We start from the raw sequence: 14,868 nt of genomic DNA, 5'->3' as shown, positions 1-14,868 counted from the left end.
TACCCCATTATAGCCATACCCATTCCTCTCACCTCCTCCTTCCCTTCTCACTCCTAATCCCTGGTAACCACTAATCTGTTCTCCATCTCTGTAATTTTATCATCTTGAGAATGTTATATAAATGGAATCGTACAGTATGTAACCCTTTGATATTGGCTTTTCTTAAAACTCGGTGTAGTTCCTTTGAGGTTCATTGAAGTCGTGTGTTAACAATGGTTCTTTTTTTTCTAAATTTTATTTATTTTGTTGTTGTTGTTGAGGAGATACACAGCAAAACATATACCAGTTCAACAGTTTCTACATGTAGAATTTAGTGATATTAATTACATTCTTCAAATTGTGCAACCATTCTTAACCCTCTTTTTCTGAGTTGTTCCTCCCTCATTAACATAAACTCACCGTCCCCTAAGGTCCTATCCAATCTTTCGAGTTGCTGTTGTCAGTTGATCCCATATAGATAGTTCTTAAAAGAGCATAATGGTCAAGGCACACCTTATTTTACCAGTTAAGCTAAACTATTGTTTGGTTTTAAGATTACTTCAGGAGATATTTTTGATATACGGTTTAAGATGATCTCAGGGCAATATTTTCAGGAGTTCATTCACCCTCCATGGCTCCAGAAAGTCTAGAGCCCATGAGTATTTGAAATTCTGTTGCATTTTCCCCCTTTTGATCAGGTTTCATCTATGGAATCTTTGATCAAAATGTTCAGTAATGGTAGCCGGGCACCATCTAGTTCTTCTGGTCTCATGGCAAAGAAGGCAGTTAACTCATGGAGGCTATTAGCCACACATTCCATGTCCTCCTATTCCTGACTTTCCTTCCTTTGTTGCTCCAGGTGAATAGAGAGCAATTTTTGTGCCTTGGATGGCCACTTTCAACCTTTTAAGACCCCAGACACTACACAACAAACTAGGAGGTAGAACAGAAGCACTAAGCACGTTATTAGGCCAATTAACTGGAATGTCCCATGAAACCATGACCCTAAACCTCCAAACCAGGAACCAAATCCTGTGAGGTGTTTGGTTGTACATAAGCAGCCTCAAAAGCTACTCTTTTTTTAATCATTGTTGTAAATACATCTGTCACACAACTTTTGCCAATTCAACTTTTTACAGGTGTACAACTTATTGACAATAATTACAATAATCAGCTTTGCAACCCTACCCTTAATTGATGCGATTTTTCCATCACTGTTAACCCCCCATTTCCCCCCTCCCTCCTCCCCTGGTAACCATTAATAAACTTTGGTCTCTATACATTTGCCTTTTCTTGTCTTTTTATATAAGTGAGATCATACAATACTTGTCCTTTCATGATTGGCTTATTTCTGTCAGCATAACGTCTTCAAAGTCCAACCATACTGTAGCATGTATCAAGACTTCATTTCTCCTACTAGCTGAATAGTATTCCATTGTAGGTATGTACCACATTTTGTTTATCCGTTCATCTGTTGATGTGCATTTAGGTTGTTTCCACCTTTTGACTATTGTGAATAGTGCTACAATGAACATTGGTGTACAAGTCTCTGGTTTCAGGTTTTTTTGGTATATACCTAGGAGTGGTTCTTTCTTTTTTATTAAGTAGTAGTCCATGGAATGGATGTACCACAGTTTATTTAATCACTCACCCATTGAAAGACATTTGGGTTGTTTTCAATTTTTTGACTATTGCAACTACAGCTACAGAACACTTGTGTATAGGTTTTTGTGTGGACGTATGTTTTCATTTCTCTGGGATAAATACCCAGGAGTACAATTGCTGGGTCATTTGTTAAGTATATGTTTAGTTTTTTTTAAAAACTACTGAACTATTTTCCTGGATATCTTTACCATTTTACATTCCCACCAGCAATGTCTGAGTGATCCAGTTTCTGCACATCCTCACCAGCATTTGGTGCTGTCACTATTTTTATTTTAGCTGTGTGTAATATCTTATTGTGGTTTTAATCTGCATTTTCTTAATGGCTAATAATGTTGAACATCTTTATGTCCTTATCTGCCATCTGTATATCCTCTTTGGTTAAATGTTTGTTCATGTCTTTTGCCCATTTTCTAACTGAATTTTTTTTTTACTGTTGCATTTGAGAGTTCTTTATATCATATATTCCAGATATAAGTCTTTTGTCAGATATATGGTTTGCAAATATTTTCTTTCAGTCTGTAGCTTGTCTTTTTACCTTCGTAACAGGGTCTTCTGCAGAGCAAAAGTTTTTAATTTTATGAAATCCAAATTATCAACTTTTTCTTTTATAGACCCTGCTTTTGGTGTCAAGTCTAAGAACTCTTCGCCTATCCCTAGGCTCTGACATTCTGTCTTTGAAATGCTACCACACACAGTGGCAGTGAAGATGTGTTTTTCTTGTCTGCCTCCTACCTCAGTTGCCCTGGCTTTGTTTGTCTTCTTCTTCTCTCTCCATCTCCCTAGAAAAATGTTAACCATATTTCTCTTCTGAAAAATCCATTCTATAGTCAGTCTTTCCCAAGGATTTCTAACACATGAGACGTTTTAATTAAACATAGTTTTTTCCTACAAAGTTCTCTTCTGATGGTCATCTAACCACAGGGACAGGAAACTTGCTCCTTCCCAAAACAACTCATTACATCTTTGGTTGGGTCTGAGAGTTAGAATGCCTGCTTTTTATTGAGGGTTCCTGGAGCTGTGATCCTGGCTGGACAAGAAGCAAGTTGAACCTCTGCTCTGAAGGATAGGCCTTTACATATCTGAAAACTTTGGTCCTACTCCTCCAGGCTCTTCTCTTTTCCAGGCCAAAGTCCTTAGTCCTTCATTTGTTCCTCATGAACACAGTAAATCAGTTAGGGTGCTTTTGGCTATAAGTAATGAAGACCTAATTCCAAGTGGCTCAAGAAATAAAGTTATTATTATTATCTTAAATGACAAGGAGTCAGAAGTTGGGAAGTTGGTGGTTCCAGGGTTGATGGGTACTTCAATGAGACCATGAGGGCCCATGTATTCTCCTCAGCTTCTGGTTTGCCATCCTAGTCAAGGTAGCTTTTTTTTTAATTGTACTTTAGATGAAGGTTTATGAACAAATAGTTTCTCATTAAACAGTTAGTACACATATTGTTTTATGACATTGGTTATCAACGCCATGACATGTCAGCACTCTCCCTTCTTGACTTTGGGTTCCCTATTTCCAGCTTTCCTGTCCCCTCCTCCCTTCTCGTCCTTGCCCCTGGACTGTTGTGCCCCATTAGTCTCATTTTATGGGCCTGTCTAATCTTTGGCTGAAGGGTGAACCTCAGGAATGACTTCATTACTGAGCTAAAAGGGTGTCCAGGGGCCATACTCTGAGTTTCTCTAGTCTCTGTCAGGCCAGTAAGTCTGGTCCTTTTTTGTGAGTTAGAGTTTTGTTCTACATTTTTCTCCAGCTCTGTCCAGGACCCTCTGTTGTGACACCGGTCAGAGCAGTCAGTGGTGGTAGCCAGGCACCATCTAGTTGTGCTGGACTCAGTCTGGTGGAGGCCATAGTAGCTGTGGTCCATTAGTCCTTTGGTCAAGGTAGCTTTTGCCCTTGCCCTCAGGCTTGTTTATAGCAGTTCCACCAACTCATAAGGCAGCTCCCAAAGGAAAGAAGGAAGGAAGAGGATATGTCCCTGCCTGGGGTCTTTTTTAAGATAAGGAAGCCTTTCCCAGGACCCCCCAAGCAGACTTCTGCTCACATCTGCTGAGCTAAAATTGCGTCCCATGCTCACTCTAAACCATACCCTGGCAAGGAGAATGGAATGACCAATCAAGATTGACTTCCTGGACCTGGGGAAGGGCCAAGCTCTACTCCCCCCATGCACATGGCATGGCAGAATCAGGGTATGGTCCACAAGAAAGAAAGTGAGGAGTGGCTGGATGAGTGACCAACAGTGTTGGCCTCACACTGGTTTCAGGACTATTCTCATCTGAAAGTTTCTCTAAATTGATCTGGTTTTAATCCCTCTTGAAATGGGGTATTCACAAATGAGCACTGAACAGACAAGGTGTGATCTGATGAGTGGCAGATGTTATCACCTCCCTCATTCTAGATATTCTCTTTTTGTTAATGTAGCCAGTAGTCGAATCACACTGTTGCCAGCATAGCTAAAACTCCCGAGATTCCTTTGTTCTATAGCTGTGGGATGTTATTTCCTGCAGTCTGTGAAAGTTGTTCCCATGAATCCATCCTGGCAAACCTCCTGCCACTGGCCCCTCTTCCTTCTGAATGAAGCAAAGACAAGGGGAGTCCCTCCCCTGGTGGTGGAAGAAGCATACTAGGGAGTGTGTGACTGGGAGGCTATGAAGAACCATTGAGGGAGCACAGGCTGTGTGATCGGACAGACCTGGGTTCTAGAACTAGCTCTGCAGCTTATTAGTTCTGTGACCTAGGGCCTCTCTGAGCCTCGGTTTCCACATTTGTAAAATAGGAATTAATTATCCCTTCCTAACAGAACTAGTATGGGGTGGGGGGTGGGGGGTGGGGGGAAGAAAAAAACTTTCGGAAAAAGTGCGCTGCACTGTGCCTATCACCTCAGGGGCATTCAACCAATGCGAGCTGTCTTCTCCTTCCCTCTCTTCCTCCCCACCCACAGTCATCCACACAAGTACCTTGGAGTTTGTGGAGGCTCAGCCTTTTAATCCTCAAAAAATCTGTGGCCCTTGTGACCATTGGGCGGGAGGAGGACCTGCTGACCTCGTGGCACGGAGAAGGCTCTCGACAGTAAGGCTGCGGGTCACAGAGATGGACATTTCTGCTGAAAGTCAATTGTGGCTTGGCACCATCACCAGCCTGGGCCTAGGATGTTGGACAAGCCAGGGGTGAGGGATGGTCTACGTGCCCCACAACGGCCCAGCTGTATCTCAAAGGTTGAATAATCTTTGAGTGGCCTCTTCTGCCTGTGCTCACCTTGGTGAGGGTGCTCCTGGGCACAGATGGAGCTCTAAGCCACCAACTCTTTGAATGACATTCTCTGTTGAAATCCCCAGAGCCCTGGTGGCAAAGTGGTTAAGAGTTCAGGCTACTAATCAAAAGGTGAGCAGTTCAAATCCACCAGCAGCTCTTTGGAAAGCCTATGGGGCAGTTCTACTCTGTCCTATAGGGTGGCTATGAGTCGGAATCGACTCAACAGCAACAGGTGTTTTTTGTTTTTTTTTTAAATCCCTAGACCATACTAATCCAAAACACTGGGTGTTTACTGAACCCAGAAAGCACCCAAGTGAGAATGGGCGCTAGACATTCAGGGCCTCGATTCGCAGGGAAGCCGTACAAGCAGCAGCTGTGCCGTAGGTGCACAGCCTCCTCTGGCTGCCTGTGGGCTCTACTGCTTGCGGCAGGCGGCCCAGGAGCCACTCGACATTGTCTTCTCTCCAGAAGAAGACTCCCCCAGACTCTCCACCTCACCACTCACAGGAGCCAGGGCCTTGTTTCAACGTCTGTCCTGTCCCCAGGGAAGCTTGGAGGACAGAGCGGGTGCAGGGATTGAGGGAAAGATGCCCTGGTGGAGACATCCGCTTTTGGAGGGAGGAAGCGGGTGGACAGGACGACTGTTTGTAGCTGTCTTTCCCAGAGAAGCACAAGCAGATGATAAAGCCATGTAGAAAATAGGATTAAGGTAATGAACAGGCAGGACAGAGTTTGATCTTTCAATAACACCAAAGCCTGACTGACAGGCCAATCTGAAAGGTGGAACAACATCGCCAGCAGGACTTAGCGGCTGGGTGGTGTGTGGTGCTGGGTGGATTCTTTGCTTTTAACCTGTCACAGCTGAAACTTGAGGAGCTCCTGGATTTTCTCTTTTATGTGTGTGCTATGGGGTCAGGGGGAGTACTGGAGGGGCAGTTTGGCTCTGAGCATCGCCTCTCCAGGGGCTGTCCTTGGGATGCTGGGAGAGCTGGGACATACCTCAGAGGCGGAGGCTTCCCTCCAGACACCAGCGCTCCCAGAGGTGGTACCCTCCCCGTGTCCACCTGTGTATCTCTCAGGTACCCACCCTCAGACAGCCTGGGCTACTTCTCAAAATGCTTGGGGACCCCTATCAGGGTCACCATGCTCCCTCAGCCCTTCATACCATCCAGACCCTCAGGCCTCTCTGTTCTATGGGCTGGGCTGGCTGGGGGAGGGCGGAGGTGCTGGCTGGAGCATACAGTCAGGGTGCTGCCCTGGGCATGCTGCCATTTTTCCCTTCCTGCCTTTCCCTCTCCTGGAGCTGGGCCTGAGGATAGAAGATTTCTAATCTAAGCCAAGTGGGGAGAAAGATGGCAGTCCTTCACTGAACCTGGAGGTGCCAGAGCTTCCAAGAGTAGATGGTCTTCAGGCCCAACCCCCAGCCCCCAAGGGTGTAGTACCAAGAACTCCTACACCTCATTTTGACAGGCACTGCCAGCCACTCAAGTGTCCCAACTAGGCCCTGTTGTCCCATCAGGCCCTGAGGTACTATGCCAGAGCCATCCCGTTCCTGAGCCTGAGGTCTGGAGGTATCAAGGCCTGTTTTGTGCTCTCTGTCTGCATCTCAGCAGGGTCCTTGGCTGGGTCCCAGGGAGGGTGCCAAGTGTTTGACTGTGTGGCACACCTGCTGGCTGCTGGAAAGCCTAGGTGGACCTGACTGCCCTGACATCCCACCCACCAACCCCTCCTTGGCGTTGCTCTTGCTGTGGGTTTTGTCTTTTCCACCAAGGAGCATTGGAGCTGGATCTATCATTAGTGCCCTGAGAGCAGGGCAGAGCTGGGCCCCCCTGTGACTGTGGGCTTGTGGGCACCAGGATGGAGAGGTTTGTAATCCCAGAGCTGAAGGTGTCACAGTGGGTCCAGCCACAGCTCTAAGCCAGCCTGGGCACTGTGGGGTAGGGAAGGAGGTTGGGGTAGGCTTTGGTGACCTGGCTACTCCTAGAGCATTGAGGGTTCGAGTCCTTGGCTGGGCACTGTGCTGCCCTGTATGTGTGACCATATGCATGCCCTGCATACACCCCTCATCTCCCCTTCTCCTGCAGGCCAGGGTCATCCCCAGCTCCCCACTACTCTATTTCATCCTAAAGCCCCTGTAACTCCCATTTCTCACCAAAGGCAGGGGCAGAATAGACTTCTCACCCATTCTGACAGGTGCCCAATATTTTTCCCCTCTGAGCCTTTGCTCAGGCTGACCCTAATGTCTGGAATACCCCATCTCTGCCTAATGAAATCCTGCCCACTTTTCAGCCTAAAGAGCACCTCAACCATGAAGCCCTCCTTGATCCTTGTGGCTGCAGGTGGTGAACCTTATGGGTGTTAGAGCACTCCTAAGGACCACCTTGTTAGCCGCAGTGTTGCCTGGTATAGCGCCCCCTCTGAGCTGGACTGAGCACAAGATGAATATTAGGGCATTTGATGGTACGGGGAGTGGCAAGGGGCACCTGAGAGGAGGCCCTTTGAACTTTCTGGAGGAGAAGCTTGTCCTGAGCCCTGGTGGACTGCTTTGAGGGCATTCTTAGTGCCCACTGTGCCCCAGGTGTCGCTTTGTCTCTGCCCTCGTCTCTCCGCCCCCACCCCGTGCAGGGGGCCTGGCCCTCAGTCAGGGTGATTACCGGAATTGCCCCTCTTTAAAGTACCTGCCTTCTCCTTTGAAAGTATTACTGGCAGCTTTTTTCATTTTCTTTTTTCTTTACCTCTTCAAGGAACCCTGTAATTTCTTTTTTTCTTTCTCCCCCCTTTCCTCTTTCTTTCTTGTCCCCTCTGTCCCCTGAACTCTTTGAAATTGGCTCTCTGCCTGCTGACACCAAACTGATACTTTGCGTTTCACTTCTCCTTATCCCTTTATGGCAACAGATGTTGAAATTTTGTATCCTTTTATCTGCCCGGCTGCCCCTTCCTGTAATTACGGTCCCCCTTGTTAGCAGTACAAAGTGGGCTGCCCGACCGCCTGGCCTTTGAGCCATTGTGTCTGAACATGTGTGCGCGGGTGGGTGCTGGGGGTGTGTGCACTTGCACACACACACATGCACGTAAGAGCTGTGTGCTTGGCAAGGGCCCTTTTCCTCTCACCTGATGGGGCTGGGGCAAGCAAAGCTTCCATTGGTTTTCCCTTGGCTCTACCTTTGCCACTTCATTGTTACAGCTGGGACCATCTGCCCTCTTGATTCCCTGGCATGTGGGAGATGGGGAGGCCTGCAAAGAATAGGCAAGGGCTTGAAAGTGGCCCTGGGTGTCTTGGGAGAAAGTCAGATTGTGCAGCTGGATAGATGATGTTGAGGGGGCAGTGACCAAGTGACTGTGTTGTCTGTGAAGGCGGGGAGTGCTACTGGTAATACCATATACCTTGGAGCATGCAGATCTGACTTTAACGCTTACTAGGTGTGTGACAGCTGAGCCTTAGTTTTCTCATCTGTAAAATGGGGTCAAGAAAACTTACCTCATGTATCTACTGACACACAGTATGGACTCAATATATGTGAGCTGCAGCTGCAGTGGTAGTTACTCTGCCATCACATAACACATACAGCACTCTCATCTGGCCTAAGCAAACATAGGGAGCAGGACCTCTAACTTCTTTCCCTCTGTCCCTGTCAGCCCTGAATGCTACTGCCAGACTGGTTTTCCAGAAGTTCAGTCCTTTCTTGCTGTAGAACTTTAAAAAAGTCACACTTCCTCTCTGGGCTGTAGGTTTCCTTATCTGAAATTAGGAAGCTGGACTAGGACAGTCACTCCTTGCTCAAAGGCCTTACTGCTGTCTGCCACTCAAAGAATTAATACCAGGTGAGGAGTGTGGACTTGAAAGCCTGCCATGGTCTGGAAGCCAGATCCCACCAGCCTGGTCTCTCCCGTCCCTCACCTACCCAAGCCTCTAGCTGAGCTGGATTGCTGACCACTGCCCAAACAGCCCAGCTGCCTCCCCTTTGTACCCTTGTTGTCATTGTTCCTTCTACCCACAGTGCCTCCTCCTGTCACTGTCACAGTCCTGTCACTCACTGAAGAATCAGCTCAACACTCCCAGCCAGAGATGTTCTCTTAGCTGTCCTCTTACAGAACTTTCTGTTATATCTCTATTGTACCTACCCAGTCACACTTTGTATTCAGTTAGTTGTATACGTGATTCAGACTTCTCTCCCTTACTGGACTGAAAACTCCTGAGGGCAGGGACAATGTTTTCTTCAAAGTCACTGCTCACGTCTCTCTGCAGTGTCTGTCAAGCACAATGCCTTGTATATAGAAGGTGCTCAATAAATGGTTGTTGATCAAGGAGGGAAGACAGGGAGGGAGGAGTGGAAGGAAAGGAGACCTTCTCATTCTCTTGTGACCATGTTGGGCCCAGCTTATACCTTCAGGCCATCTGTCCCCCAGAGCAGAGGAGATGTAGGAAATGAACTGTTTGTCACTTTCTTCCCTTAGAAGCCATTGTTGCATTTCAGGGTAGCACATGACAGATGGGGTGTCCTCGCACCCAAACAGATGCAGGAAGGAGCACCCATAGGATCTCCAGGGAGCACCATCAGGAAGCCAGTATGTTAAAAATGGCTGTAAAATGGTGTGGGAGCCAGGGGCAGTCTTAGGTGTGGGCCTGAGGTATCTCAGTACAGGAGGACTTTCTATGGGACGTGGCTGGTGGGGGTGCTCAGACAGGCCAGGCTGGGATGGCGGGTGTGGTGCTGGGATGAGAGGAGGAAGGGGGACCTACTGGAGTGAAGCAGGGCACCAGGTTCCCCTGCTTTTCAGCACTCGGATTGGAGGAGGGCAGAGGGTGGGCCTGACTCTCCCAGGGGAAATCCAGGTCTTCTATCTCCAGTCATCTGTCCCCACAAAGAAGGTGATGTGGTATTGGTATCTTATTTAAACACCTCCCTGGCTGTCAGGAAGTTCGTTTCCTTTCCTCTCCAGCTTCAGAAGGATCACCCAGGCAGCAGGGTGGGCTGGGCCGGGCAACTGCAGCTCCTTACCTGATTCCCTTTTCAAGGGACCCCTCGGGCATGGCCCCACTGCTCGCTTTTTCTTGCCCAGGTACTCGCAGGCTCGCAGGAGAAGCCTGCACATAGCCAGGGCCAAGGGGACAGGTCTACTTCAGCTGCCCCCTCCCCAGCCTGGGTCTTATTCCTCAGGCTCACAGGGGCAGCCCCATCTGTCTTTATCTTTCCCTGGGTCGAGAGAGAATTGCCAGAGTCAGGCTGGGGGAGGCTGGGGTGTGGAGGCCCCCCAGTCCTCTGTGGCTCCTGGAGGCTTGGGCTTTGTCCAGAGGAGCTGGAAGGGAAGGGACTTTTTGTCTGGCCTTCTATAGTGACAGACTCAGCCCTGCTCCCAACTTGGCCTGGGGCTCTGAGCCGCAGCCTTGTTCCCACACAAGTTGTGCGACAGCCAAGGCTCTGCACCCCCCTCCACCCCCCACAGTGAGAGGCCGAGAAGCATTCTTAACATTCTTTCCAGAGAAAAGGGGTGAAATGTCTGAATTTGGGGGTCACCACGTTATACAAATTGCAATCTAATCGTTTTTACAAGAACACACTTGCAGTAAGAAAAGGAGCCCAGGAGGAGGGGATGAGGAGACAGCTTGTTTTGTCCCCCTTCCCCCCAAAGTTTGGGGCTATTGTCGGGCTGATCTCTCCCTCCTCCACAGCAGTTGAGCCAGAGTTTTCTACTTAAATTGGTCCTGGGGTGGGGGCCTTGAAGGGCCCACGGTGCCGTTTCTGTTTGTTTTCCCAAATCAAAGCCCCAGCAGGGCTCCTATGGCACCGCTGGGCTGCTATTTGAAGAGATGGGCCATTTCCCAGAGCCTGGTGTGTCAGTTTATGCTCTGAACTTAACCTCACGGACACTGCATAACAGAGCCTCCAGGGCCCTGAGCCCAGAGGCAAAAGAAATTGTATCTTTTTATTGGCCCATTTAAAGTGTGTGTGGCCGTTTCAGAGAACAGTGCAGGAGAAACTCCTCAGCCATCTGGCTGAGCTGGTCTGGCAGATAGGGGCTTTCAGCACTTGTCGTGCCCCCAGGGGCTGGTGCTCCCTAGGGCCCTTGGGCCTCCCCCAGAGGGTGGAGGCCCTTGGACTGTTCTGTATTTCTTGTTACAGAGACTTATGGCCATGACATGTTCCATTGGGGGCAGTGGCCAGGTCAGAAACTCAGTCTGGGTGTGCCCCTTTGCAGCCCCATGGGTGCCCAGCCCTCCTTCCCACTGAACCCTGGGACCAGGGCTGGGCAGGTGGAGCCATGCTAGGATTCACTCTCCCCAAACCCCATTGCCTTTCATCTTCTATTTCAAACAGACAAACATGAAATTACTTCTGTAGATTAAAGGGGAGAGCTCCTCAGTCATTCCTGAAGGCCTCACTAATGGAGGCAGCAGGGCCCCCAAATCTGGAAGGAGAGGGAGGAGAACTGTGGACCAGAACAGTTCTTACTGGGCATGCACAAATGTACATGCGTACCTTGAGAGAGAGAGAGAGAGAAAGTGAGCCCTCTGCAGAGCTCCTGCCGCCCAGGGTGGCTGACGGATAACCCACCTGGGACGGCAGTTCTCTGGGAGCCTAGGTCAGTGATATCTAGGGGATGCTGATCTAGGGAGAAGGCTTTCTGCCTCATCCCTCTCAGGATCCTCTCAACAGACAGAGGCTAGTACCATCTAGCCCCGGGCCAACACTGGAGGAAGAGAACTTCCCTGGGGAGGAAGCTGAGTGCAGGTTAGGGGTGCTGGCTTAGGGCCCAACTCCCCACTGGACAGCAGCTGTGCTCTTTGAGGGAGTCACCTCACTGTCCAGGGCCCAAAGGGGCAGGCAGAGTGGGCAGAAGGGAATCCTGCACAGCCTCCTCCCTTGACTCCTTCAGCCTTCAGGGAAGATGGCTTCACTTGGGAGGAGCGGGCAGAGGGTCGGGGTCTCTGTGAGATGGAAGGACTGGACCAGTCTGCATTCAGCCATGGCGCTGGCAGCGTTGGCTGCCTCCAGCCCTTTGCTGAAATGCTGCTTAGGACAAAGCTGGGAGGGTGGGACCATGAAGTCCTCTCCCACCCATGCCAGAGCCTCTTCCTGGGCCTCCCTGTGACATGTTCATGGCCTTGTTTCTCTTGTCCTGTCATGGAGGAGAGCCCAGCATCTCTTGGATGAAGCCAAGGGGTCGTGCCTGGAGGGTTACCTTCTTCTCCTTCATTCCCCCCAATCATTCAATCACTTAACACTTCTGCCCTTCCCCTAGTCACAGGGATTAGCGGGTGCACTTGATGTTGAGGGGTAGTTGCTAGGGCCAGGAGGCCCCCCTATGTGGTTGCTAGGGGTCTGGCATCAGGACGAGGGGTCTGCCCACTGCCGCGGTCACGGAGGGAATTACAGTCACAAAGAAATTGTTCTTCTCAGTAATCTGCTCCCGGCCCCGGGAGGGGCGAGGGTGGGGGAGCAGGCTGGAGCTCAGCAGGCTGGGGGCTGTGATCACAGAGCGTGCGAGCCCTGGGCTGGGGGCCAGCCGGGCCAGGAACACCAGGGACCAGCCCGCTAAGCTGCTTTCTCAGCGATTTCTCTCCCTGGACACAAAGGTGTTTACTTGTTTTAACATCTCCTGGGACTCCCCTTCTCCCTTTGTGTGGTCTTTATCCCCAACGAGGTTTGAGCCCCAGATTACAGGCGGGAATTAAGGCATTGGACTCGGGCAGCTCAGAACTGCATGACCTGCAGGATCAAGGAGTATAAAGTAACGAAGTGTGTGTGTGAGGGGGGCTGACCCCTTTAGCAAGGCCCATTCATCGCCCTGAGAAGGAGTGGCTGGCGGCGGGCAGCCAGCCTGCAGGTGTGATGGAGGGGCTGCGGGCATCTGATCGAGGCCTTTAGCTGGGGCTAGGAGACCCTGGGGGAGGGGCAGAGTCTGGGGCCTCTCCTTCAGCCCCCTTCCTGAGGGATTCTAATTCTAGCTCAGGAAGGAAAGCTGCATTTCCCAAGCTCTGATTCCATTTGAAGGGCTAAGGTGGGACAGCCTCTGCCCTTTCTCTCTCCCCAGTGGGCAGCTGATGACACACCTGGGCAGTGACTTTCCCCCAGGGGCTGGGGTGTTGGACGTCATGTATGAAACCCCTTCTACACTCCTGTCCTGTGGCTACGACACCTATGTTCGCTACTGGGACCTCCGCACCAGTGTCCGGTGAGTGTGTTGGCCAGAGGTGGAAAGGTGATGGGTGCCCCATGCAGTCCTAGTCCTTGCTCCAGCCCTAGGTCAGCTCAAGAGTGAAGGCAGAGACTCCATATCAGGGGCTGGGTAGAGAGGGGCCAGCAAGATCATATCATGCTTAGACTCCCCTGGGACACTGTTTCCTCTGGCCCGGGGGACTGCAGCCAACAGGTCCTAATGATGGCCAGTGTTCCAGAGCCCTCGGGAGCCATCAGGGTATTGGCCCAGCCCTTTCTGGAGGTCTTGATTTTCCTGTCCACCTCACGAGTTCCACGACATGCTGCCGGCCATGGGAAACACAAGTGAGGACAGAATCTGCCCTGTGGTCTGGGGCTTGGTGTGTGACACCTTTACAGAAGATGCTTTCCCCATTAGGCTTGCTTTTTAAAGAATATGGTGATTCAGCCTTCTCTGTCTCATAGCCCAGAATAACTCCCTAACCCTCCCCTGAGCTTCTCCTGGGGAAGCTGGGGTGGAGGATATTCCCAAACCTCCCCCTGCATCTCCTCTTTCTGGACAGGAAGTGTGTCATGGAGTGGGAGGAGCCCCACGACAGCACCCTGTACTGCCTGCAGACAGATGGGAACCACCTGCTGGCCACCGGTTCCTCCTATTACGGCGTTGTGCGGCTGTGGGACCGGCGTCAAAGAGCCTGTCTGCATGTAAGTGTCCTGCCCACCTTCCAGCCGCCAGGATGCGGGACTCATTATTACGGGCTACATCTTGGGAGTGGGTATGTGGCCAAGGGTGTGCCTGGAAGGGCCTGGGGGAAGTTATGATGGCACATAGGCCTGAGGACCCTGGGTCAGGGTTCTGCCATTTCCCTCTTGGAAAGCTCTCACCACTTCTTGGGCCTTCCTTTCCAGGCCTTCCCACTGACGTCGACCCCCCTCAGCAGTCCTGTGTACTGCCTGCGTTTCACCACCAAGCATCTCTATGCTGCGTTGTCTTACAACCTCCATGTCCTGGACTTTCAAAACCCATGACAGTCAGGGCCACCCCAGCCTGTGGGCCAAGGAGGCCAGCTTCTCAGGGACCTCTCTTGCCTGGAAGGTGCAGTGATATCCCTTACCCTGCTGTGCCTGTGCGCCTGCACCTGTGACCACAGTGCTTGGGGACTTGTGGGTTACCCAGGATGAAGTCCCTCCCAGGAACCAGTTGGAGAGAAGGGACCTGCTGCTTTGGGAGACTGCAGCTGAGCCCGGGCCTTGTTTCCCTGTTTGGCCGGAGCAAAGATCTGGCTTCCTGAGGCCCACCCTGCACCCTACCCTTCTGAGAGTCAGCACCAGCTTACAGAGTGAGGTGAGGTACTCCACGCTGCCCAGTTGGCCCCTTTCTGCCCGTTCCCTGGAAGGAGGGGTGAGGCTCTGCCAATACCCCAGCTGCTGGCACCCCCCGACCCCCCCACCTCCTCAATCAGACCTCACCCTTGACCAAGATTTTGGAGCTGGGGCTCATTCCTGGAGCACTATGGTTTTGCTTTGAAACTATGAACGGGCAAAGGAAACCCAGCAGTTTTGAGTAGTGCTGAGCCAGACCTACCTCAGGCCAGCTGTTGAGACATGGTACAATTTTCATTTTTGTAAAAATAAAGCTTGATTGTTCACAGATCTGGTTCCTGACTGGTTGGGCAGTCCTAGGAGGCCCCAGGGAGCTGGAATGGCAGACTCAAACTAGGGGATGTATCTTCTGCAGAAGGATGAGACCAGCCTCATGGCTCAGTGACCCAAAGAACAAAGGTTTCTTTTCTTCAGGAAAACCACCCACTGACCCTG

General features: G+C 50.6%; 1 protein-coding gene across 1 annotated transcript in view; it reads left to right on the top strand.

The window, feature by feature from the left end:
* FBXW4 (F-box and WD repeat domain containing 4) overlaps positions 1 to 14,801 on the top strand; it is a 93,000-nt gene extending 78,199 nt beyond the window's left edge. Inside the window, exons 7-9 of the mRNA XM_004370053.2 lie at positions 12,926 to 13,066; positions 13,614 to 13,755; positions 13,960 to 14,801. Coding sequence (XP_004370110.2) covers positions 12,926 to 13,066; positions 13,614 to 13,755; positions 13,960 to 14,079 — 403 coding nt within the window. The 3' untranslated portion in view covers positions 14,080 to 14,801. The remainder of the gene's footprint in view (positions 1 to 12,925; positions 13,067 to 13,613; positions 13,756 to 13,959) is intronic.
* The last annotated feature ends 67 nt before the right edge of the window (positions 14,802 to 14,868 follow it).

The sequence above is a fragment of the Trichechus manatus genome, unplaced genomic scaffold (assembly GCF_000243295.1).
Source record: "Trichechus manatus latirostris isolate Lorelei unplaced genomic scaffold, TriManLat1.0 scaffold00007, whole genome shotgun sequence".
Lineage (NCBI taxonomy): Eukaryota > Metazoa > Chordata > Mammalia > Sirenia > Trichechidae > Trichechus > Trichechus manatus.
Note: the sequence above shows the minus strand (reverse complement) of the source record. Positions and strands in the feature narration are given on the sequence as shown.